General features: G+C 34.0%; 2 protein-coding genes across 2 annotated transcripts; both read right to left on the bottom strand.

Moving 5' to 3' along the window:
- Positions 1 to 1,795: 1,795 nt before the first annotated feature.
- Positions 1,796 to 2,633, bottom strand: LOC118747568. Its single transcript, XM_036481618.1, has 3 exons — positions 2,550 to 2,633; positions 2,465 to 2,479; positions 1,796 to 2,389 (listed from the first exon to the last, which is right to left on the bottom strand). The coding sequence occupies exons 1-3, from the start codon at positions 2,631 to 2,633 to the stop codon at positions 1,796 to 1,798; spliced, it is 693 nt and encodes a 230-aa protein (XP_036337511.1).
- Positions 2,634 to 16,391: 13,758 nt separating this feature from the next.
- LOC118747444 (cuticle protein 65-like) lies at positions 16,392 to 18,604 on the bottom strand. The gene is made up of 2 exons (XM_036481490.1): positions 18,522 to 18,604; positions 16,392 to 17,046 (listed from the first exon to the last, which is right to left on the bottom strand). The coding sequence occupies exons 1-2, from the start codon at positions 18,531 to 18,533 to the stop codon at positions 16,675 to 16,677; spliced, it is 384 nt and encodes a 127-aa protein (XP_036337383.1). The 5' UTR covers positions 18,534 to 18,604; the 3' UTR covers positions 16,392 to 16,674.
- Between the last annotated feature and the right edge of the window lie 4,502 nt (positions 18,605 to 23,106).

The following is a 23,106-nucleotide window of genomic DNA, read 5'->3' as shown; positions in this document are numbered from 1 at the left end:
TTTGTTTTTTTGTCATCTTCTTTATCTGAAAATGGTAATATTCGCGTTCCATATCAACGCATTTTTTTTCTTTTTCTTCTTCTGCCTTCCCTTCGCTTCTTTGCTCTGAATTTACTTCTTTTCATGCCGCACGCACTCATCACTTTGTTGTTTCATTTGAAAAGCTTTTAACAACTTTATAATTATGTTTATTTATTTGTTCATTTCATTGGTTTTAAAGTTTTATTTACTACTCACTAATTGATCTGTTGACTGTTCGCCATTGGCAATGTCATTGTAAATTATTTTTTGCTAATTTTAGTTTAACTAAATGAATATTTATATACATACATAGGTACCCAAATAAATTTTAACCAAGCCATTATTTCATCAATGCAATACAGGAATAGACAAACTCTGGGTTGCATTGGTGAAAAATACATGGCCGGTGCGGAGGGTAAAGGCATTGTAGAACATGAAATGGCCTTCGAACTTCAACACTTGCCGGACTTTTGAATTGACCGAAATATTTTTATTGGAAAAAGAAAAATATAAGGAATGTGCGATATTCCCAAAAACGACGAAAGATTTAATGGCTTATTTAGAAAACTTTTTATTTATGATACTTTTTAAAGAAAATGTTAAATTATAAATAAGGGAGGTAGTTATTTCCTGATACCAAATAAGTTATTTTTAGTTTTTAGTACATTCTGATCACAAATGTAGCTATAATCTAGTTTTTTATAAAAAGGATATATAGGAGGTAGTCATGTGCTTGCACTAAACAAAACAAAATTTACCACAGAGCCTAAGCATATAATTTCACTTACAGCTACCAGTTTTCGCTTTATTGTGTTTATAATTGTTGCTAAAATTAAACTTTTAAAATTAAGGATGTATACGAGATAGCCATGTCCTTGCACCGAACAAAACGAAATTTGCCACAGAGCTTAAGAACATAATTTCACGGACAGGTAGCTGAGCAATTTTCGCTTTATTCTGCTTATAAAAGTAGCTAAAATTAGGGATGTACTGGAAGTAGGCATATCCTTGCACCGATATTGCCGAAACTTCTAATTTTTCTTAATTTACATATTCTGAAGTGGCAAACCAAATTTAATTTTTCTTCATAACTCCGCTAATTTTTCCGATTCACTGTATAACTACATACACATACAAAGAAAGGGAAAGGTCAAGATCAGTGAAGTAAAATGATTCCCCGATAACAGAAAACTATCGTAAACTGTATTAGTATATCGGTGTGAATTCAGTGATATTTCTATCGATTTTATTTTTTCCCTTCAAATAATTTTATTATATTATTAAATTCAAATACAGCGTCGCTTTTTTAGCACATCAAGATTTATTTTTATTGATTCAATGCACATTTTAGAATTTTTAATAATTTTCATGAAAAGCCAAAAATAAATAGCTTAAAATTATAGTTTTTCTTAAAAAAAAAAAATAATATTAGTTAACAAGTTAAAAAGCGTAAGTGTGGGCGAAGCCGAACATTAAATACCTCCATTTCAAACATCTTCGATAGTATGTTCAGTTAGACACTTCTATATACATAGTTACAAGTGGGCGGTACCACGCCCATTATACAAAACTACATAAAAATATCATTACTTTTTAAGAGATTGTTGTGAGTATGAATTTTGAATAGATTACCGTCCTTAAATTTCCAAATATCGAAGTTTCAGCTTAGTTCGATTTCAAAAATTTTCCACGTCTTGCTTTTATGTGGCAAGCACAATAATCATATCGAGTTTGGTACAAATTTATAGATCACATGACACACCCTCCGTCTCTCTCACCAAATTCCATTTGGTGCACCCTGTGTGTATGAGTATCCTGTCACTGGCAAAGGCGCATGAAATTTCTTCCCATTTTGCGTTGCGCCTAGATAAGAAGGAGCGGCGTACGTTGCTGAGCCGAAGAAAGGCGGTGATGCAGCATATGCCACTCCGCCGCCATAATTCACATTTGATGCGCCAAATGTTACCGGCGCTGCGGCGGCATATGCGAAAGCCAGTGGGGATCCGATATTGTGCACTGGCGGCGGCGGCGCTGCAAAGCCCACAGCTGTGGTATAAGTTGTTGTTACCGGCAGTCCAGTTGTAACCTTTACACGCGGTTCTGTGCCATATTTTACATATGAAGGTGCAACAGGAGCAGCATAATGAAATTGTGGTACCGACGAAGCGTAACTGACAGGATGAGCAGCAAACACAAACGGATTAGCGGCGCCATAGGTCTCTAGCGGAGGAGGTAAATCACAGGGTAAAGGTGCGGCAAAAGCTGGACCATGCGAGGGGGAGTTGAAAACGCTCGGAAAGCTAGCATAACTTGCTAAGGCATAGCGATGAAATATTGTTAGCGTCAGGCAGATGAGTTGTGATGAGTGCTGAAATTAAAGAAAAATTTAAATAAAATGTTGAAAATTTTCGAGCTAAATGCATTCATTCACAAGTCAACTTACTGTTTTAAACATTTTCTGTATTTGGTATTTAATATAAAACTTTATAGGTAGTTTACGCTGCTGGCTCGTCTAGTTGAATGTTTACCCTTTGCTTTTCGAATTTGGTTTTATAGTGCGTCGTTGGTAGCGCCGCTCGGGCGTGGACAATGTTACTTGCACTCATTTGCATATTGCGTTTTCGAAAATGGTTTTGTCACAAAACTTTTGTGAGTACATGCGTACTTAACGACATGTTTGTCGTGCCTCCAAAGCACGCACAACTCTTTTTATTATTATTATTCCTGAAAACAAAAACTGCTGAAGGGAAGACTACATACCGAATGGCTCGATCACTTCCATTTCCCCTGTTGCAAGTACACACGTCATGTTCATCGATAAATTCGCACGTGTGGCCAAATAAAAATCGTTTTTACAGCATATTATATAACACCTGGTGTAAAAGCATTCAATAAGCTCGTTTCATCCATTACCATTGAAAACATCGATCAAACTGTTAATTCGAAATTACGCAATCGGCACACAAATTCATTTATATATTTAGGCATATACATATAGTATATATTTATAATTAAAGTCGTGGCTTAGTACGCATGTGTGGTGTAGTGGAGCAGACTTCGGAAATCTGCTTGCCAAACTTCAATGAAGGATCGCAGTGCGCTGTACGAAAGATTTCCCTAAAATAATCGGGGTTGCTCCGAAAAAAAAATATGTATATATAATTATTAAAAACCAACGTGAATTCTTAGTCACTTGAACATACTTTTTATTATACTAAATTTAAGTGGGCTATAAAAGAGCATACCTAATATTTTTCTAAAAACTAAAAATTCTATTTTAGAATATCTAACTTTAAATTATTCTAAAAATAAAATTTTAACACAAACACAACCACATGATCAAGTCTAAATAGCAGTGTGTAGGACCACTGGCGCTGAACGCCGAAGTTGCGATGAAGAAGTCTGATGAGGGGATGTGGTGATCTCCGAAACAGCAGCTGTAGCTTCTATCTTTGTAAATTATTGTTGTTTTTCCAAAACATTTTTTCATATCATCAAAACAGGCTCAAGCTCAATAAAATGTATATATATGTACAAATAATAAAATTGTAAAAGGCCGATGTCTATACATTATAGATATTAAAGAAAAATTAATATTTATTAGAGCAACAGAAGCCAAATCAACAATTTTTATAATTTTTGTCTGTATGTCTGCATGTTTGTAGGCGCATAACTCAAAAACTAATGCATGGAATCGACTTCAGTTACCAGCGACTTATTTGCAGAGGTCTAACTTAAAACATAAAAACAAAAAAAAATTTCGAAAGTTGCCACCTTTTTGAAAATTGAAGTTTAGTTAATTTGATAAGACCAAGTAAATATTGCAAAAGTATTGTATTGCTTACAGCCAAAAATATTTTTGTGGAAGGTTGCCAGCTGTTGGAAAATACAAATTTAATTTAATTTATAACATAAATTTATAATTAGCAGTATGGGTATCAAACTGAAGAGGTTTGGGAAATTTTACTGCTAAATATATTTTTGAGGAGGGTTGAAACCTGTTGGAAAAATTTTATTCAATTAAATGGGTGAAATAAATGAAATATTAAAATGCGGGTATCGAACAATGCAAAAATACTTTTATGGTGCGGTTTGCTAGTTGTTGAATAAAAATAAAAAATAAAAATTTTACAAAATTTCAAATTTTCCATGTGCAATTCTTTTCGATTAAGGGTTAACCTATGACTGTTTTCAACTAGTTTTTTATATAACTCTCCTTAACATGAAAAAGAAATCGAATTTCTTCAAAACTGCTACATTCTGCGCAAAAAATTTAATAATAAGGAATAAATATTTAAAAAAGCAACACTCTAAACCTCTTAAAAATGCACTTATCTTTAAATTAAAAAAGAAAAAAAAAACAATTGAAAATCTGTCAAGAACATTAGGATGTAGACCTTTATAAATGTAGATTTGGCGTTTGCATTGAAAAATTGCAGTGAAAATGGCCCAATTCCGGAGCAACGCAAATTGCAAATTTGGCAAAGGATAGTGTAAAGTCGCTCCGCAATACAACATACTCCTCCACAATGGAGAAAGAGATACATAAGAACGTGTGCTCAAAGTGGCAGTCTAAGTATGTCACGCGCTCCACGAAATGAAGTCTCCATATCGAGACGAGTGCCCTTTTTGGTACGTGGTTTTAGGCTTTGTCTGTGTGGTACAGTGGATTCGAGTGAAAAGAAGTATTATAAAAATTATCAAATGAGAAAATGTTCTAAGTTTTCCTCCTCGCTTATGTCTCCTTATGCGAGATATTCCTGCTTAAAACGTACGGTTAATAAAAAACAATAATTATTTTAGACTGTACGCGACCGAGTGAAAAAGAGGAGTGGTGGTAATACGCACCTCTAACTACGTTTCGTTTGACTACATTTTGCATTAACCTCTACCACTGTACTATTTTGATTAAGACGTCGTACTTGTGGCAATATAATCAACGTCAATATTCTTATTTGTGAGCATCATACCAATCATCCTACCGATGCCGTTATTGTTTTACTTACATATGTACGTATTCATGTGTATGTTTGTAGCTACATAAATGTGCGTATGACTTATGGCTTTGTGACTTTTTTCTACTTCCCTCCTCAGCTAAAGCTTATGCCACCTCGTAAAATCTACGCAGATTTGCGAATTCTCATTATCATACTTATGGCCGATAAATATTGACGCATGCTGGATTTTGGTCACATAATCATCATCTGCGTGTTTATAGCTCCACAGTGTTTATTGTTTATAGACATGTGCTCAATTACCAATTTATTATTATTGAGTTATGGGATTTTGTATAAGACTCATATCTATGTATGACTTTATTGTAAGAGATTTGCTTAATATTGTGATGCACATAAATCACCTATTTAAGGCTGAAGTGCGCAATTAAATGATTATCTATTCAATGGCAATTAACTGGCATATGGGAAATTTTCGCGGCTGCTTTAAGCTAGTTAATGTTTAGTTGTCTCCTTATATCAGATTATGCCACTTTTATTTATGTATGTAAATATAATTCTTAAAGGCGCAATACTTTCCCAAATTACAATCGGCATTAATCGGAATTTATTTAGCTTATCAATTTAATTTGTTTCAAATTCCTTCGCTAGTATCAACCATCGTCAAAAATATTTTCGAAAAAGGTACAGCTTTCTGAAAATGTGTCTCGTTTGACACTTACAGTGGCGGTCAAAAAATGATGACGGATTTAGACAAATTCCACAAATTTTTATCTAAATTTCGAGCTTGTTAACCAGATTTTTTATAAATATTTCGTCAACAAAAAAAATACTAAGAATCAATGCGATTTTTAGCTGCGAAAAACTTGCATTTATTTTACAAAAATTTTATAAGCCTGTTATCCGCATATCCGAAAAATGTATAAAAATTCTGGTTAAAAAGCTCGAAATTTAGATAAAAATTTGTAAAATTTTTTCTAAATTCTATACAAAGTTTGAAAGTGTGATTTATGTGGTCTTTGTTAAAGCATGAACCACATTTTTATAAAAAATATCAAAACAAATTTATTTTGAAAAACGTTGTAAATATTAAAAACGAAACACCATTCATCCATTTTTGACCGCCACTGTACATATATTAAGATATCTATTTTTTATTTAATTAACTTCCTAATTCTAATTAATTTAAATTTCTAAACAGGTGGCAGCCCTTTTGAAATAAAGCTTTCTTAAACCTCTCTCTTTTGAAAACCCATATCAAAATATTTCGTGTACCTTGTTAATTAACTTTTCGAACAGATGGCAACCTTCCTAAAAAATATTTTCGTGAAAAATTGTTCTCGAATTGATTTACTTTTTACATGCCCACAGTTTCAATATTTTATTTATTTGATTAATTAACGGTTATTAGAATTTGAACAAATGGCAACCTCCTCAAAAATACTCTCAAAATGCATCGTTTTCTTTTTACACCCTCATTTTTGTAATATTTTATACAACTTTAACTTTTAAAACATGTGGCAACTCTCTTAAAAAAGAATCCTGTATCAAATCAGATGCCCCTTTAGAAATACTTAAAGCTTTCTCAAACCTCCTGTTTGTTACTCATATTTAAATACTTCCTTTAAATATTTAATTTAACTTTGTTTAATATTTTGAACAGGCGGCAACCTTCCGGAAGAATATTTTGGTAAAAAAATTCTTTTTGCGCTCATTTAATTTGCCGCCCATATTATTGTAATATATTATTTAACTTATTAATTAATCGATTTTAACATTTTGAACAATTGGCAACCCTGTAGAAACTATTTACGAAATAAATCGTTTCGGAATCCCTATCGGTGTCAAACCTACATTGTTGTATTATTTAATTTAACTTATTAATTGATTGACTTTAACAAATGAAAAAGGTGGCAACTCTCTTAAGGAATAACCTATATGTTAATCCAGATTATAGCCTATCTGCGTGCCAAATTCCATTGAGATCCATTCAATCATCATTTTAGCGTGAAGAAGCAACAAACATACTCACAAACTTTCCCATTTATAATAGCAGCATTCGATTCGTCACTTTTCTGCTCGCTTTTGGCCATCCTATTGAATAATTCCACCTTTGAGATTTCATTCAGTATTTTCTCCACTCACACTAGTGTTATTACCACATACACACGTACATATGTCACACCACTAACTAACATGAAGCAAAAACGCCAGAGCAAATGAGACCAGCATTGCGGAAATAGATTTGTAATGCATAGCACAATATCCGAATGCACAATTGCAAATTTGATAACAGACACTATTAGAAAGAGATAATTTGCGTTCCATTATTATCTCGTTGATCAGCATAACTGCAATTTACTCTCTCGGCAAATCTCTGCCCACATAGGCTTCTTTAGTTTACGCTGGATGGCACGTAAACTGACACATCATCATTGCCCGCCTACTACAAATCGCTTGCGTTGGTTTGGCAGCACAACTTACTTAAGCGGGGTGAAGTGCTTGGGGAGGTACTGGTAGCAACAGTACACACGTATTCTCTACGTTACGCTGAGGTGTACACTGCACATAAGCTATGCTGTAACGCAAAAATTACAATTACCCATTGTCCATTAGCTTACCAAATATGTATGTATGTACGTGTATGTGTGATATATTTACGGCATCTAGGACTTCCTTAATGAAATGGCGTTGCGACTGAGTTTCGCAATTACGACTATATTTCGTGCGTCCTTGCGAAAAGCAAATTAAGGAGAAAAGTGATAGCTACCTGAAAAAGGAGTATCCTTACTTACCGCGTCGTAGATCAATAAATAAATCAAATAAAAGCGGAGTAGCAATACATAAGTGTGTCATGGAATAATTTGAACGCACAAAAATTTACCACACAAAATATATGCGCATTAGGGAGGCACATGTCATTTTGACGGAAAGAAAGTGTAAGTCTGAAAGTAACTCAAAATCGTCCACACAAGTGAAAAAGTAATTAGATACTACTTTTTGCCACAGTTTATACGTAAATCTGGGATGCAGGCGGATGCAGCTTACACTGCACGAGACAAAAACATTGTGAAATTTCACGAAAAATACTTTTCTCAAATAAACCTTTTCCCAATTCCCAATTAATACAAAATTAACTCTTTAACACATTTTTAGTTTTGCCCTATTTCTGGCGCTCAAGTTGAATTTTGAAGTTTGGTTGTGGTTTCCAAAGACTTATATTAAAAATTAATGGCAAATATTTTTGTAAAAAATTTTTACCCATTACATCGCTGTTTTATATGTATTTTAGCACTTTTCTAAAAAGCGGATAAAAGGGCTCATCACGTATTGAGGAGTTAGCGGGTTAAAATATTCCACCAAAATTTTCTACGTCATCTTTCACATAGCACTATTGAACAAATCGTGTGTCTAAAACAAAGGTATCACATCGTTTCCTACGCTGATTTCCCATAAGAGTGAGCAAAAGACCCATGCTAACGCAAAACTTAATTTTCTTCTACAAGCACCCGTTTTCAGAAGCTTTTAATTTTGGAAAAAGTTTGATTGTGTTGTACAGTGTAATTTATTAATTTATTTTTACTTTATTTTATTTAACTTCACTTCATTTTATTTGCTTTTCAACAAAGATATAGGACCACCTTAATGTAGAAAAAATTTTTACTTCGCAGCCTCTTTCGCCACACAATCGAAGAAAAGCGTCGCGTGCCCACAAAATTCATAGAAATGACATTCGATATTTTGACTACGTAAATCTTATGCAAATATTTTTTTATTTTTTTATTTTTCTGCCTATTATTTGTTTATGTGGGATTTGTATCTTACATTCGGAATGAATGCGTATGTTAAGTTAATGAATATTTATTTATGTTATTATAATAATTAATATCTAGTTAGAATTGTTTGTGATTTTGCAACAACAAAAATTGTTAATTAATATTAGAATGCTAATTGAATAAACAGACAAATTGATATATTGATTGATTTGAGTTATAATGAATATTGTGGACAGTCTGGATAGACAAGAGATTTTTAATTTGTTCTTAGGGTAAGTAAGTAATAAGTCAGCAAAAGGGCCTGCCAGCGGTGATAGAAGAGACAATACGGATAAGGATATTATTGTATGTTTTACTTCAGCTTAGGTTGGCAGTTTAGTAGGCAAAAATACTTTGTTTCTTCTATTTAAAATCGGCATTTCCCTTTTAATCCGTTTCCACTTAAAAAACTTATAAGATATACATACATATGCATATATTTATCCATTCTGTCAAAGAAGTGCCGGAAATCATTTATTAAAACGGCTGCGAAAAGTGACAAGATATAATAGATATGTACATACATATTTATATGTATACAAGTTTTGTTTTCCTTGACCGCTAGCGTCTTCTTTACTAATTCTTTAACTCTTAATCTGTCAACCAACTGACGACCGAGTAGGTTTTCAGCATCTTGAGCAGAGAAATAAAATAGAGCTTTTCAGCAAATTAACTTGGAGGGTGATCATTTGCGCCATTCAGACAGCACTCAAAGCTCACTTACTCAAACTCTTTGAGGTTTAATTCTCAGTACTTATTGGGTGCGGCTGATTTGGGTACAGGGGTTTAGGAGGTGTAAACAGGAAGATGGTGGCCTCCACTCCCACAGTGCCTAAGCCATTCCTTGTAGTAGGTCGCACATTGATCTGGAGATTGCTCAGGAAAGATGTAGTAGTAATGCGAGAAGGATCCAAAAAAGCGTCACAGCGACAAGTCGAGCCATAATCTTTTTTCTGAAAGTATAGCCAGGTTTCTAATTAGGCTACCTTAAGAGAAACTAATCATTACACAGGCTTCCTTACAGAACACTGCAAACTAAAACACTATCGGCATTAGATAGGATTCTGGTCAAATTATATGCTCTTTCAAGAAGGTGAGAGGAAAAGCTAGGCCCAAAAATTATTATAAATGATAAAATAACGAAAATTAGTAGGTGACATTTCCATTTCAACCGCTGTCGTTGAATAGTTGCAGGTTCGTACTCCCATTCCCTTAGACCTGTGTTCGATCCCTGGCCCGAAAAAGTTCTAAGTTAGAAAGAGTTTTTTCTAAAAGCGTTCGCCCGTTGGTAGGCAATGCCAAACTTCCGAGGGTAATTTTCGAGCAAGAAAATTGCTTAGCTCTGAAGTAATCTTATTAAAGAAAAGAAGAGGACCAAATTGATTATACGTATCCTTACTTCTATAAAGGATATATATCCTTACCTAAACATAGAAAAGCCCTAACTAATTTTCTTTTGAAATTCAGCGCTGTGCGCAAAAGTCGGCAGATTACTCAGCAAGGACCGAATAGAATTTAAAACCAACAACTAAATCAGTAAATTTTTTCAGTGTATTAGAAACCAGTATTTTTAAGAAAATTTAAATTATATAATAACTTTAATTTTTATAAAGTTTTATATCTACTCTACAAAGAAACACAAATATTACGCACAAATATTAAAATTTTTGCAAAGAAAGAAAATATACAGTTTTCAAATATTTTTTCTGAATAACGACCTCACATATAACAATCGAAAACAGCATTCAAGTCCTTCATGTCAACAAAAAGCTCCATCATACTGCACTCTAACTATTTATTTTTATAACGCACACATAGTTGCAAAAGAACGGTTGCGCAGATTATACACAGATGAAATACAAATTAATACCCTTGTGCATATTTATTCAATAAAAAAAATTGGTTTTATTTCAGCACGCTGGTAAGTAAATAAATAACTGTTAATGAACATCAACTCAAAGGGACAACGGCCGTCACAAGGGCATTGCCAGCGTAGCACAACAACAATTGAGAACATTGCATTGTCAACTGCATTTACATACATGCATATGTATATAATTTTTACATACATACATACATACCTTTAGGAAATGCGAGCGATAAGGAATACTCCAACTTTCTTTCCATGCGAAAGCTTTACTTAAAAGCTTTTGTTAAAACAGCCAAGTAAACGGTGTAGATTTAAAACTTCTTCAAAGTTTCGGCGAGCAGTGACAAGGAATGTTTACATTTTACTATCAAATGCAAGCGTTCCTCATTTGCCTAGAGGGATGCTCGTATTTATATATGGGGAAAAACACACTAAAAGGAGTGGGCGGGTACCTTCAGCATTTTCAGTAACCACACGCGCCTTTCACTCCTGTTTTCTAGCAATGGATTCATTGTTAAATATTCAGTGACTCAACTGCAGCATTGCATTGCTGTTGCACATTGTTGGTGTGTTACGTACATAGCATATACTTATATATGTATTTTTACATAATTCAAGGACACTGAGTCGGACATTGACCATAACGGAGTGCATTTGTGTGCAAGGAAGTAGATGAAAATTATGCAGGAGGAGGATAAGGAACTGAGTGCAGAGACCAGAACAATGATATTCAATACAAAAATGTTTTAAAATAAATAGTCATAAATGCATATCAGAAAAATCGATAAAATTTAGTTTAATTTATTTCAAAAGGGCTATGTGGAGTTCTCGGGAAAACTCGCAAGAAACTCGCAAGAAACGAAAAATTCTAATAAAATGACGCACAAGAAATGGAAAGGAATTTATCTTCTATTTATTCAAATTCCTTCAAAAAAATTTACATCAACAGCAAAATACTTTTTCAAGCAACAGAAATAATGAAAAATAATTCTTGCCACTTCTCTTGGGGACTGCAGCCAGCCCTTTATTTATGTTGCTTGCAAAAATATGTATGTAGTTATTTTTGGCTGTACATTTTCTTGATGAAATAAATAATAAGCGTTTTTTTCTTGAGAGCTGGCAACTGATTTAAGAAGTTTTGGTAGAAAAAAATTTCTTTTCCATTTCTTATGAGTACTTTTATATGAATTTTCCGTTTTATTTGAGAGTTGCAAACAGCCCTCAATCTTTGAAAAACCTTTAATTATTTCAATGTCACATTTCCCTATACAACTTATTTAAAAAAAAAATGTATGTTAAAGTTAAATTACTTTATATTTTTTTATTATCCAATTTCGGTCTATGATTAAAAGATATACATAGTTATAAACATTCGAAATGTATTTCAATACACCCTCTTTGCGAAGTCTATGTCTATTTGTTCCATCGTCAACACGTAATCATTTGCATAGATATAAATGAGACATTAGACTGTCTCGAAAAAAACATAGTGGTTTTTTTAAGGCATATTACCTACTTTTTATTGGTTTTGTCTTAAAAACTATCCGAATAAAATTTTATGCAATTCGGACTGCGGCAGTCAAAGTTATCAGAACAAGCTTTGTGCCGTTCGGATGTTTTGTCAATTTACACATTTTACTTCTGTTTAAGACGGTATTCCTATGCTCCCTAGAGTATTAGGGCATATTTAGTAAATCCGCGTTTTTGGTTTTTTATCAGGTAGTCAGGATTTTTTCCAAAGGACCATAAATGGCCTATCAGCAGTTTAAACCAAAAACACTTTTTTATGTTGAGCCCATCTGAGACTTAACTGTCATCACTGATTTCAATCTGAACTTTGAAATTCAATAGTTAATTCTTCTAACGGGGATTTTTCACAAAATATGGTGCTAAATGAAAGATGAATTCGAAGCAAATTTAATTACATATAAATTTTGTTTTCATTTAATGCGTGTAGAACAAATGTCAAAAATGTCCTTTAAAAATATTATCCTTTAAGATTTTAAATTTGGAATGCATTTTGAAAAATCTTAGTTTTATTCAAATCATATGAATGTATATAAGGACATTAAAGTATAAAAATTTCAAAGAATATTTTTCAAAAATTGCAATCCTGCCATCCTATTAAATATTTAAAGATGCAGATTTACTAGACACATATAGAATTTTTCGCATTTTCATAGTTTTCATAGACTATTTGTTAACCTTAATTAACTTCAACTAAAAGTTGGCATATGTTATCGTTATTCTACGGCCATAAAACTTCTTATATATGTTATTTAGGCTAAAAAGTACAAATTCGGAGGGTATGCGCACCAAATTTTGTAAGAAGGCGACCCCTTATATTCGGCCATAAACAAAGTTTATCGAAAGTGCTTTGCAAAAAATCGTTCGACTCAGGGTAGGCGGCGAATTTTTTTTTGTTCTTGCCTGTAAGGTGGTACAATCTAATGTACATATGTACCCATTGTATGGCAAGTTGCGCGTGTGCAATAACTATAGTTCGAGTATGAAGAGTTGGATGCAATGGCATGAATGCAAAACCCCATTACGTAGTAGTACGTACTTACGTATGTAAATTAGTATAATTCTTTGATAATTATTAACATATTTACTTTGCTTGGAAGGACAACAGCCGGGGTTAATATCCTGCAGAAGATGTACAATGTAAACTTATGTGAATGAATAATTATTATAATTGATACGTAATTTTAAAATTACGATCGATAGAGAAAAGATGTAAATATGCGTAGAAGACAAAAATGTAATAAATAATTTAAACGACAATTAAAGCCAATTCTATTACAAGAAAATTTTTAGCTGTGACAAAGAGACTGAACTGTTTTCTCACTACAATCAATTTGCCAGTAAACCGCGACGTACAAAGATCAGTCAACTAACGGCTTGTAAAATACAACTAAGCTTTGAAGTAAAGCTTTTTTCACGCGCTTTAAGCTCGTTTATTAATAAACTGGGCTTGAGTATAAAAAGGAAGGTCAAAATCTAACGCAGCGACATCTTTCGTCAACAGCAGCTAGCTCACTTTTTGTTAAGCTTACAATTAGCAGTAAAAAAAGCCCAGCTTAAACCGATGTCGCAAGTGTTGAATCAGCTAGCAAGAAAGTTTAGTCAAAGTCAAGTTAGTAATAAACTTGAGCATACGCGCATTGTTTGCTGCATAAAAGTTAAGCTGATCGCTGATTTGCTGAATTTCATCCCATGTGGAAAATAAATGCGATGCTTTAGCCTGCAAAAACTCCTCCATATTTATTGCTGCATATATATGTAGATGCTAAGTTGCTTTAAGTATTTCTCCAGCCTTTTTTTATTTAATACTTGGATGCATAAATGTCAAAGATAATTTTTGATGAATTTTGGTCAAAACTTGTCCTTTATCATAAAACGAAGTTCTACAAAAGGAAAAAATTACATTTTTGAGAAAGTTTTACAAAATTCTGAACTTCACAATTTCCGAGATTTTGCCAGCTAATTTTTTTAAGTATCTCATAAATGTTAAAAAACTGGTTCTGGTATTATTTTAAAGTTGATATTTAGGGTTAAAAAGAAAATATTAATTAAAAAAAAGATTCGAAAAATACATACAGAATTTTGAATTCGAATAATTCGAAAAAAAAAATAAAATTTGTTAGCTACTTCTTGTTATACAATAACTCCAGCTGAACGTTAATTTTTAAGAAGATGTTTTTTAAAGATATGAACTTTTGAACTATGAATTTTTTTTTTCAAAGTTATGCGCAATCCTACATTTTACTATTTCCCTGGATTTCGCAAAAAAGATTACAAAAATGGTTTTGGTCTCTGATAATTGGGGCTTATGAAAAAACAGCTCACTAAGAAAGTTCGCAAAATAAAAAAAATTATGGAGTTTTGAAATTACAAAAAAAACAATGTAAAAGTAAAAAACTTGTTGGCTATTTTTTTTTATACAATACCTCCCACCAATCTTAAATAGATCCTCGCATTTTCATAAAGGTGTTTTTTAAAAAATATGAAATTTCGAACTTGCTTTAGCAAACTTTAAATAAAGTTATGTTTTAAAAAATTAGTATTTAATTATAATTTATTTTTAATTTATAGATTGCCAATTTTTTTTTAAATTTAAGCCCTGTTTTGATTTATATAGTATTGAACAAAAATCACAACGTACTCATTTCTGCAAATATTTTTTATGAATTTAAAAAATTATACTTAATTTAAAAAATGGGTGGTAAGGTTTGCATGACCACAAGTATACCTCCAAAAACCTTATTATTTTGATTTCGTTTTGGTTTAAAATGTTCTATCATCTGACGAGATCTGTTAAAAAAGAAATATTTTTGAAAACTAAAAATTCGATTTATTGCAGATAAATTTAAATCGGTACAGCTCACGTAAATATACATTTTTTGGCGAAAGTCATACGGCCTGTTTCAACAGCAATTTAAATGAGAAATAATAAAAAAAAATGTTTTCATTTAAATTGATTTCGTGAAACTAAGCTTTAGAAGATCTTTATTATTTTAGGTCCGATGGAAAAACCATACCGAATTTTTTTGCATGAAGAGTGATGCGCCTTAACGTACATATAAATAAGCTACACTTTTGAATAAAATTGTTTCATATCGACTTCCACAATTGGTTTGCAATCTCAACTTATTGTAGCGATTATCCGTCCAGCTCATAAAAAATATGTCAAGGCCACCAGGGTGTAAATGCTATAAAAGAGCGCCAACACCACAGACACGACATCTTTTTCGTCATATCGCAACAAAATTTTACAATTTTTCTCTATGCCGCAATAACCTTACCAGTATACCAGTGTGTACGAGCATACATTTTGTTGCATGAACCAATTGTGTGCACCAAGGTCGATCTTTTATGCTCAAAAAAAAAGTTGATTTCACCAAATTGCATAAAAAGTATGTTTTGTCTGAGAATTCTGCAAACGCCACCAGCACCCACAATATGATAAATGCCTGTGAATATGTTGCATGAACGGAGCAATAGCAAACCAAAAAAAAAAAAACATTCACAAATAGCTACAAAGCAGTGCTTAAATCAGACCTACGGCAGACGGCGGTTAAAGTCTGCAGTCAGCCCATTGTTGCCAACATTGGGTTATTTGCTGGTGCTTTGGTGAGTGGGCGGTGTGGGTGCTACTCAAAAATACAATAATACTTAGCACATTGCTGTATGCCGCAATGAGGGCACAGCTGCCTTGTCAATATCTACAAGTAATAAACACAAATATTATCGCAGCAAAGATTTTCTAATTTCAAATTATTATTTACATTGTTCGCCTATTGATTATGCAATTCTTCGATTTGTATAATTTATTCTTAATGAAACCACTGCATTTTCCTACGCATATTAAGAAATTATTGGAGCGTTAAATACCATTTTACAGTACTACTCTGTGTAGTACTTTGCTACAAGCGGCATACATTTTTGTTGAACTTTTAAGTTCGTTACAGAAGTCTTTCGTTCAATAAATGCGCAGCTGACTATTTAACCATAACGCTGCAGACATTAAATTAGTTCTAGCTCACCATAGCGCGCTTGCGCTGCCACCGTCTGCCTTGCTAATAAACGGAACTATGCTTGACTAAATCCAACTTTGATAGTTCTACTCGCAAAATAATCGAAATTATACAACAAACTCTTTGGTCGTTATAAAAATTGTACTTTTTTTTTTAATTCCTTTTAACAATTTATTAAAATATACTTAAAAATACACTTAGCATCGAGTACACGAATCAGACAAATTGCGGAAAAAATCTCAGCGGAAACAAACTCACTGGTTGTTCAAAGTCAAAGCGGCTCAACTCCTCACTGCTCACTCACTCCCATAGCTTAGTTTTCATTTATGCCACCACGCCCCAAGTGAAGACTATAATCAGCCTGCATTTTAAGCTCCTCCCAGTCTGCCAAATATACTTTTTTGCACATAGAATTATAGCTCATTATCCATTTTCATGTCCTTGTTCAGCACGATCCATCTCCTGCGATTTCCTTACTTATGCAACAAACCATGTCCGTAACCGTAATTCAGCCCATAGCCCAGTGAACCATGGTATGCTGGCGCCGCATATACGGCTGGAGCAGCATGCACTATCGGGATAGCTTTAGTGGCCACTTTGTAGGTATTGGCATAGGAGGTGGCCAATGGTGCGGCGATAATTGGAGCGCTGTAAGTCTTCACAATTGGTGCTGCAGCAACAACGGTGGGTGCATGATAGGCTGGCGCCACAATGCCACTGTAACCACTGTAGCCACTGTAGCCACCGTAACCCAAACCATGACCACTGAGACCATAACCGCCAAGTCCATAGCCACCCAAGTAGCCGGCGGAAGCGACAGCGCAGAGCGCAGACAAGGCAATGATCTGAAAAAATAATAACAATAATAGTAATAATAATTAAAGACAAATATGTAGTTAAAAAAATACTTTAAATGGGCCCTTTTCAATAAATCGTAAGTAAGTAGTTTGGATAGGCGTTGAATTTTTTATAAATCTTCATGCAAAAATTTGGGGTATGAGTCTCTGTTGATTCGCGAATGAAAAGAAAATATGGTCCTCTGACTTTGATTGGCCTAAGCACGCACGTGACATAGGGCGCTCCAAGGAGCGTACGCTTCAGTGGTCGCAGAGCCGAAAGGTCTCTAGCCTAAGTCCAAGTGAGTTCTCCCCTGCGCGGTGAGGTCTGCTATACCAAGTCTGGCGTGCTGGATCACAACTTTGCATTTATTAGTGTAAGTGAGTTTTCTATTTTCCGCGGACAATGCAACTCATGCGACGCCCTTGTGCTCACAGTTAGCTAGGGTATACAATTGTCGATAATACTGAGTGTTAAGATATTCGCTGCTCCTAGGATAGCCAAATGACTTGAGTTCTCTCGATCCATAAGCCGGCTTCTTAACGTATAAAAACGACAACCTCTCGAGCAATTACATTAAGCGGAAGTATTTAGTTGCAAAATTTTGATTTAGGGCTTCTGCGGGCGAGAATCAAATTGTCCCACTATATTGAAATTGGACAGAAAATTGTTAAATATAAAATATATAAATGATAAACCTATTCCCTGGTTGCAAAATTCCGCTACGGATTTCTTAACGGGTTCCACTATGTTGCCATTCCAGAGCTGCTTTCAGTCGAGAATTACTCTTAAGAACTTGGTCTTATTTTTGAAAATTAGTTTGGAACCTTCTTATTTCATAGGTGGTATAGTAGGCGACAATTTGTAATCGGCAGTAAGTCCTTTTATGCCTGGCATACTACTAGTTACTTAAGTTGTATTCTTTAGTTCAAAATAATCTCTCCATTACTGAGGCCAAAGAATTACAAACCTCTTATTTTACGTCGGTCTATAAATTTTTTTTTTTTTTATGTTGTGCTTGCTAATGTTTATAGTTGAGTAAATAACACATATTTAATTCATAGCTAGATTTGTGAAATCTGGCGAACACCTTGACCAATCCTTCAATTGAAAACACTCTTTAACTATGACTACTAAATCTTTAAAGCAACACTTTAGACACTTAAAGCCCGGCTTACAAAAGGAAATTTAGCTATATATTTGCGATTTTTAATTCACTTTGAATTAAGCTAGAATTTTAGATACTACAGAGTGTACGAGTATCTAATAAAATTTTGTTTTATCTCAAGTTAACAGTATTTTGGGGAGGTAACGATTTACCAGATTAATTAATTGGATGCAAAAATAGTATTCTCGAAGGTATGACTAGCAACTGTCTTTTAAAACAAAATCCCATTTGGCACTCCAAGCACATTCACTAAATTTCTGCTCGAGTTCACACCAAAAATCACAATTAATCCTTTATTATCCTTTCCTTGCTTACCAATTTGAACATGTTGATTTAAGTTAAGTTTTTTAAGCGCACAACTTCCACTAGATATTGTTAACCGCAAATTTTGTTATGTCTTTCCACCGCAACCGTAGCCGATATTTATACACAAAAATCAGAAAAATTCTGACAAAGTTGCGCGGAAAGCGAAAACACGCGCCCAAATACAATTGCACATAGAGCAATACAACAAAAGAAAAATTGGCATATGAAAAGCGAAAAGCCAATATATGACAAATGAAGACAAAAGCCGCTATTAGAGCATTAGCTCAATTAAATACTTCAAAGAAATATGTACTACAAAACTAAAGAGAAGCAATAGCAACAGCAACAGAGGTTTCAACAAATGCCAACAAAATAAAAAACGCCCTGACGACGCGCAGCACATCAACAACATCGACGGCCATCAGCTGTTGTACAACGTACGTAAGTAGCTTGAAAGCGAAGGGGTTGCTTTGCCGTGGAATAAAATTAAAAAATAAATAAATAAATAAAACAAAAAAACGAATGCGGATAAGGTGGATAGAACGTGCAAGCCTGCACTCAATAAGCCACAAGCTGCCGGCTCTAATGGTGAGCAGAGAGTTGTGAACTCTCAGCATTAACAAAACAATAGCACTCAGCAAAGCTAAGGTAGTGTTAGCTCTCCGCCAGCCACTCGGCATTGGCGATCATGGAAGTTATTGTGCTGAAGCACTGCTCTATTTTGATGGTAATTTTATTGGTTTTACTTATTTGTTGCAGCACTATTATGCTGAATAATTTAGTTCAATTAAATTTTTATTTTGACTTCGCCATGTAGCGTTTTGTATTAGTTAAATGAAATATCCAAACAAAAATTATATTTCAATCAAAAGTGGTTAATTTTGCATAAACGCACCGGAAATGTTTTAATAAATTGTTTCCAAATTTGATCTTACACTTAAACTATAAGCTACTTTTTACGTCATTCTAAAGATAAATAATTCGCTTTTCAGCATTTTTTAAAACCTTTTGGTATACACGCTTACTCCATTGAAAGGAGGGCCTGGTCCTGGACTTATTGCTTACGCAGATGACGTTTCTGTAAAACTTATTAAGCGGAAAGAGTCTGTCAACACTTATGTAGCTCTCTCATGTGCTAATCCCTACCGCAGATACGCCTGTGGTGTTTAGCATCAACGCTGGGAAACATAAGATTAAGAACTGGTCAAAACTAAAGCTGCCATATGGGGCGACTCTTCAGATGGAGCAAAGCTCCGAGTTCGGAATAATACTCGATAGCAAACTGTTGTGGCGCCTTAATGTGGAAAAGAGCGCCAAAATAGCCTAATTGGTGCTCTACGCTTGCAAAACGATGCTGGGTTGCAACTGGGGATTTTACGCCACCTCTTTCGCACTTAGTCTTTACTGCAATGGTCAGGCCGATACTCTTCCACGGGTTACTGGTTTTGTATTCGTCAGTTGAGAAGAAAAGATTTCTTACTCCCTGTTGGCGCTTGTTTGAGGATCAGCGTCCACACAGGCACGTCTGAAGGCAACTTTTCGAGTACATAAATGAAGTGCAGACTTACATTGACCAACCACTGAACCCCTAATAGAAGCCCAACTGTTGCTGGCTCAGAGTTCCGACTTCCGCGTGAGACCTGCGTCACTCTTTCCCACCTAGTTACGGTATAGCTATTGCTGGCACAGAAAAAGCTACTAATTAAGACTCGACCTTGATATCCCCAATGAATGTCCGGCATCTGGAGACTCCCTCTCGACAACAACCATCTAATCACATGTCGACTCACACCTACTCAGCTAACGCCCTTCTCTCCCTCTAGTTAAACCCCGTATAAACACGGTTCGTTCACAGGGCCTACCAGTAGTTGAGTCTGACGAAAACGATTGATGGACAAACCAACTTCGACAACAACAAAACATTTATTAAAAGAATATAAAGTATACAAAAAGGCTATCTATGATGAGCATGATAGAGGTACTTAGGGAAACAACAAAAGTAGCACCTTAATTCATATTTCGTTGGTAGACATATCGGCCAAAAAATATGTCTTCCAAAACTGTAATCAGGCACAGTTTGGGTGCAGGTTCACGGTCACAATAATATAGCGTCAACTCTATCTGTACAGATCGAGTACATGATTCCAGATAGGCACTTTGAGACAAATTTCGGATCCACTATAGCGGTCGAAGCCTGGCGTGCGGGCAAGAGGTATGCTGACTCTGTGAAAGTCTAGTCATATCGAAGATGCAGTGAAGGATGTGGGTGCGGTAATATTTTGCGCAGAGCTCGGTGCTAATAAGTCCTATAAGTTGTCGAACCACTGCAGCATCTTCCAGGTACAAGTATTATCTATGAATATGATGCCGGAATTATCGGGCATTAAGCGAATAAATAAATGGTTGAACCTCTATAACACACAGCTTACCTAACCTTATCTTATTTTCAATGCAATAACCGGTAATCGATTGCGCATGCGCAAGATTCGATGATTATCTTGTGACGATCTATATATATTTTTTTTTTGTTATTTCAACTTCCATAAAATCTATGCATTAAATAATAGTTGGTGCATTAAATGAGATTTCTTTGCAATACTTTTCAAGCTTCATTACAGTCAAACGTGGTGTAGTGAAACCCCTCATCGTGTATACCCATTTTCTGACAGGATTATTTAAAAAAGCAACCGTTTTACTTTTTCAAAAAATATATAAATAAATAAACACACAAAAAAATTACGTTTTAACAATGGTTTTATTTCGTTTTATTTAATATATTCAGGCATGATGTCAGTAACAGCATTTAGTAATTTCCTTTCACTTTTTATTCATATACATACTATTTTTTTGTAATATTCTTTAAACATTTTCAATTGTAAGAATTTTTTGTTATTTGCCAATATGTACGAATACTAAATACGTATGTAAAAATGTATTTCACAAGTACCTGTACACATGTACGCTAATTGATTTAATTACTCAATTACTTAAAACTCAACACGAAGGCTATTGAATTCCACACTGACCAGGTATATATGAGTGTACATACATACATACATTGTACATGCATAGGCATGTAAAAATGTCTAAACATGCATGCGTATACCTTTAGTTAAATATTTGTATTAATATATTCATTGAAAGGAGGGTACTTGCGTAAATGTTAAAAGGAATCGCTTAAGAAACAATAAATATAATTAACTTTTTTGCACTTCGTACTTTTTGGGTGCAATGGAACGGAATGGCGCCTCAGTTCTTTTGTTGGTTACTTAAGCAAGACATGCATAGCTGTAGGCTGATTTCTTAATGAGCAATTACCCACCATGCTAAACATGAGAAATAGGCAACAATCGTCAGTGGCAACAAATTGGCGACTCACCGCTTTATTGCTGTGGTGACAAATCGGCACCATCATTTCTTTCATGTCAACTTTGGAATAAAGGAGTTATAAAAAATTCCCACACTCATAAATTTCGCATCAACAGTATTATCCAAAATCGCAAAATCGTCTAATTTTTACCAAGGACAGGACTGAAAAAATAGGAAGCGTCGTAGCGAAAGAAAAAATTAATTCCGTTTCTAAGTTCCAATTTTGTATACAAAACAAAGTAAGTGCGCCTGGGCCACAATGGAGAAGTGAAACTTCCGTTACATATCTATTTTGTCATATACATGCATATATCGATAAATATTGTAACAAAATCGATAAATATCGATAACAAAATTGATAAATATCGATAACAAAATCGACAAATATCGATAACAACATCGATAAATATCGATAACAAAATCGAAAAATATCGATGACAAAAGCGATAAATATCGATAAATATCGGTAACAAAATCGATAAATATCGATAACAAAATCGATAAATATCGATAACAAAATTTATAAATACCGATAACAAAATCGGTAACAAAATCGATAAAAAATATTGCTAACAAAATAGTTAAAAATACCGACTAAAAAATCGATAACAAAAATCGATAAAAAATATCGATTATTATATCGATGAATTCCCAAAATATCGATAGCAAAATTGATAACGATATCGATAAAAATTTCGATAACAAAATCGATAAAAACATCGATAACAAAACCGATAAAAATATCGCTTATTTTATCGATAAGTCTCGAGAATCGCGAAAATCTCTAAAAAATCTCAAAATAGTTCCCAGATTAAGTCTCTGTGTCTCTCTCTATATCCTTTCCTCATTAATTACCTTTATTTTAATCTTTCTTCCTCTATCTTCATTTAACTTTTATCGGTATCCTCATCCTCATCCTCATCTTTTGTTTTTACTTTTATGTTTATCATTTTCTTCATCTACATATTCCCCTTCACCTTTTCCCTTATCTATATATATAAATGTGAATGTCTGTTTGTTTATTACCTTATAACTTCTGAACCGCGGCACGGAATCGCACGAAACTTTGCACACTTATTTGGTTTTACCCCGGGAAGGTTATAGGCAAAAAGAAAATGTTAAGTAATGGAAAAGAGGGCGTTGCACCCTTATACTAACTAAAATTTTCATGTTGTATATCTCTTGAAATATTTGTGGAACTTGCTGTCGAGATAAATAAAATTAA

The sequence above is a fragment of the Rhagoletis pomonella genome, unplaced genomic scaffold (genome assembly GCF_013731165.1).
Source record: "Rhagoletis pomonella isolate Grant_MI unplaced genomic scaffold, Rhpom_1.0 Rhpom_scaffold_00012, whole genome shotgun sequence".
In the NCBI taxonomy this organism is placed as follows: domain Eukaryota; kingdom Metazoa; phylum Arthropoda; class Insecta; order Diptera; family Tephritidae; genus Rhagoletis; species Rhagoletis pomonella.
The sequence above is the reverse complement of the archived record's forward strand: the minus strand, read 5'-3'. Positions and strand labels throughout refer to the sequence as shown.